Genomic DNA, 3357 nt, shown 5'->3' on the forward strand with positions numbered 1-3357 from the left:
AAAACCTAAAGGTTCCTTCTTGGAGCCTAAATTAACTTTTGTCTCTATATATAGATGTGTATCCCTTAGGTTCACAATACTAATTAGACCACACCATTTCTCTTCCCTCTATATATAATGCTTAAAGATACATTCACATACATAAAAGTAAAAACCATCTCTCAAACCTTCAACCTATCTACAATATACACATAACTGATTAATTAATAGTTACACCAAATATTCCAAACCCTAATTATCTTTCAAAGTTGAAACAATTCAAGCTAGCAAGCCTAAACATTTTTCATCTAACTTCATCTTCGTCTTGGATCTAGCTACTTCATATAGGAGAAATTAAAGAGGATCCTCATGCACGTAATGCATAGCATGAAAGCTGAGCTAAAAGGAGCATCCTCTATCTCCTTCCAAAACCACAGCCTCTTCAACACAGCACCACACAGTTCACTCACCGGAGCACTCAAAGGGTGTCTCGGAAGCCTCGACGGCGCGTGCATCGAGAAGCTTCTTCTCCACTGCGCAAGCGCCTTGGAGAGCAACGATGTAACCTTGGCTCAACAAGTGATGTGGGTCCTCAACAACGTTGCTTCACCAACCGGTGACACAAATCAAAGGCTCACATCATGGTTCCTCAGAGCACTGATCTCTAGGGCTTCAAGGATTTGCCCTACAGCCTTGAGTTTCAAGGGGAGTAGCAACAACATTCAGAGGAGGTTGATGACGGTTACCGAGCTAGCAGGATACGTGGATCTCATTCCATGGCACAGGTTTGGGTTTTGTGCTTCAAATAATGAGATTTTCAAAGCAATTTTAGGGTTCCAAAGGGTACATATCTTAGACTTTAGCATCACTCATTGTATGCAATGGCCTACTTTCATTGATGCTTTGGCCAAAAGCCCTGAAGGTCCTCCTTCACTTAGAATCACTGTCCCATCTTTTAGGCCACCGGTGCCTCCATTGGTGAATGTATCAACTCATGAGGTTGGCCTTCGGTTGGCGAATTTCGCGAAGTTTAGGGATGTCCCTTTTGAATTCAATGTCATAGGGAACAATTTAGGTCCCTTATTAGCACCTAATAATTCTGAATTAAGCAATGAATCAACTAGTTTTCATGTTGAGTCATTGCTGAGTCTATTGAATCCTAGTGTGCTAAACCTTAGGGATGATGAGGCTTTGGTCATAAATTGTCAAAATTGGCTTCGTTATTTGTCTGATGATAGAAAGGGAAACCACCGATGCCTTTCTCTCCGTGACGCTTTTTTGAGTTTAATTAAAGGTCTTAACCCTCAGATTGTGGTTTTGGTGGATGAGGATTGTGATCTTAGTTCACCAAGCCTCACATCAAGAATTGCAACATGTTTCAACCATCTGTGGATACCCTTTGATGCATTGGAGACTTTCTTGCCTAAGGACAGTTGCCAGAGGACAGAGTTCGAATCCGACATTGGACAGAAGATTGAGAACATCATAGGATATGAAGGGCATCATAGGATAGAGAGGTTGGAGTCAGGGATGCAGATGTGCCAGAGAATGAAGAATGCTGGTTACTTGAGCCTCCCATTTTGTGATGAAACGGTTATGGAAGTTAAGGGTTTGCTTGATGAGCATGCTAGTGGATGGGGGATGAAGAGGGAAGAAGGCATGTTGGTTCTCACATGGAAAGGAAACAGCTGTGTCTATGCCACTGCTTGGGTCCCCAGTGAAACCAGGGATCCTATTGGTTTCGATGCAACTATGGCATAAAACAACTCATAGTATGACTCATTTTTCTTATATTCATTATTTTATTGTCACAAAATTAAATGTAATTTAGAATTATATACCAAATTGTGGCGATAAAGTAATGAGTATATGATATTTGACAGATATACATGCATGCAAACACATCTGACATCTCTATGATTGTGTTTATGTCTTAGTTTAGGTATCAAATGTGATGAGTAACAAGAAAAATGAGTTACGTGTTATACTGGACACGTCAACATACATAACACATGATCACAAGATTCCAAAGTTAATTTGGGATACGCTGCAATTGATACTGAAATTATTATTACAAGAAGGAAAAAGAAGAGAAAAGAAAAAAACGGCTGCATTTTAAGAATTGTTTTTCGTGTGGCTAGATTTGTAATGAAGCTCAAATACATTGGATCACATGAAAGGCAAAAAGGAGATATGTGTACAATGTACTTTGTATGAGACAAATTAAAAAATTGTCTCTTCTTTGCATTATTGTTTTTTCTTTTTATGCAGCTTTAATATTCGTTTTTATTATCACAGCCTTGAGTACGGGTAGGTTGTATGAACTATGAAGAGAAAGAAAAATGAATCTGTCTTATTATATACTCAGTTCTAATAATAATACTAAGCATTTCGGATTAGCAAACTTTGTATCAAAACAAAAAATAACAAATGTGTTAGCATTTTAGGTAATGTACCTCAATATATAATATCATAGTTTTGTTGTATTTAATGGCTGATTCAGAAATTTACTGTTAGTTCCTCTCAATGGAAAGAATTTTTCAAGAGGTACCAATGAATATAACACATTTTGATTTTTGATGAGTAGTTAGTTAGGCTGTTATGTGTTGTGCATGAGAATATAGATAGGTACAGAAAGGACCACACAGAAAGTTAAATTTAATTTTATGAGTAGTCTTCTTCAGTATGAAGAGTCACAGGCTAAGGCCAAACAACTATATTCGGAGTTGTATTGGTGATAATGATAAGTCATGGAGGTAAATTGACGAACCCATGGCAGTAATGGGTCCAGATGGGACCGTGATTTTGTTAATTTTGTTTGTGTTTATTGGTACTGGAAAGCAAATTGCATGGTTCATGTCTTCGTGAGACCACAAAAAGAGTTAATATAGTAAAAAATAAATTCCGACCTGCCGGATTCGAACCAGCGACCTAAGGATTACTGGGATTAACCACTACAGTCCTCCGCTCTACCAACTGAGCTAAGGTCGGATGATGTTTTGTTAAGTCTATAAATTTTTGAAGTTCCTTACTTCTCCTGGAGTCCACCAGCAGAAGTTAAATAGATAAAGGAAAAATTCGTCGACAGCAGGATTCGAACCTGCGCAGGCAAAGCCCAACAGATTTCGAGTCTGTCTCCTTAACCACTCGGACACATCGACCTTTTTTCGAAGTTCCTCATTAATCTATTAAGTACGTGTCACAATGCAAATTATTTTTAAATTCTTCCTAGCTCCCTGTTAATCTTTTATTAAGAAACTACATTTGAGTGATCAATAACAAGTACCAACTATATATAGCTTAGATAAATGTTAGGAAACAATTAGATTTTATTATTTTTGGCTATTAATATTTAAAAATATATAATAAAGTATATTG

At 37.5% G+C, this 3357-nt stretch overlaps 1 protein-coding gene and 2 non-coding genes across 3 annotated transcripts; 1 reads left to right on the top strand and 2 right to left on the bottom strand.

Annotated features, from left to right (window-relative positions):
- LOC107614228 (scarecrow-like protein 32) lies at positions 59-1863 on the top strand. Its single transcript, XM_016316456.2, has one exon. It carries the CDS (start codon positions 349-351, stop codon positions 1738-1740), a length of 1392 nt encoding a protein of 463 aa, XP_016171942.1. The 5' UTR covers positions 59-348; the 3' UTR covers positions 1741-1863.
- TRNAY-GUA lies at positions 2883-2970 on the bottom strand. The gene is given in 2 exon segments: positions 2883-2918; positions 2934-2970. It is a non-coding gene; the product is annotated as a tRNA-Tyr (tRNA).
- TRNAS-CGA lies at positions 3059-3140 on the bottom strand. The gene has a single exon. It is a non-coding gene; the product is annotated as a tRNA-Ser (tRNA).

The sequence above is a fragment of the Arachis ipaensis genome, chromosome B08 (genome assembly GCF_000816755.2).
Source record: "Arachis ipaensis cultivar K30076 chromosome B08, Araip1.1, whole genome shotgun sequence".
Taxonomy (NCBI): Eukaryota; Viridiplantae; Streptophyta; class Magnoliopsida; order Fabales; family Fabaceae; genus Arachis; species Arachis ipaensis.

What these genes read in the sequence shown, in the direction of transcription:
- LOC107614228 (XM_016316456.2), top strand. Translation starts at nt 349, where the DNA reads ATGCACGTAATGCATAGCATGAAAGCTGAGCTAAAAGGAGCATCCTCT.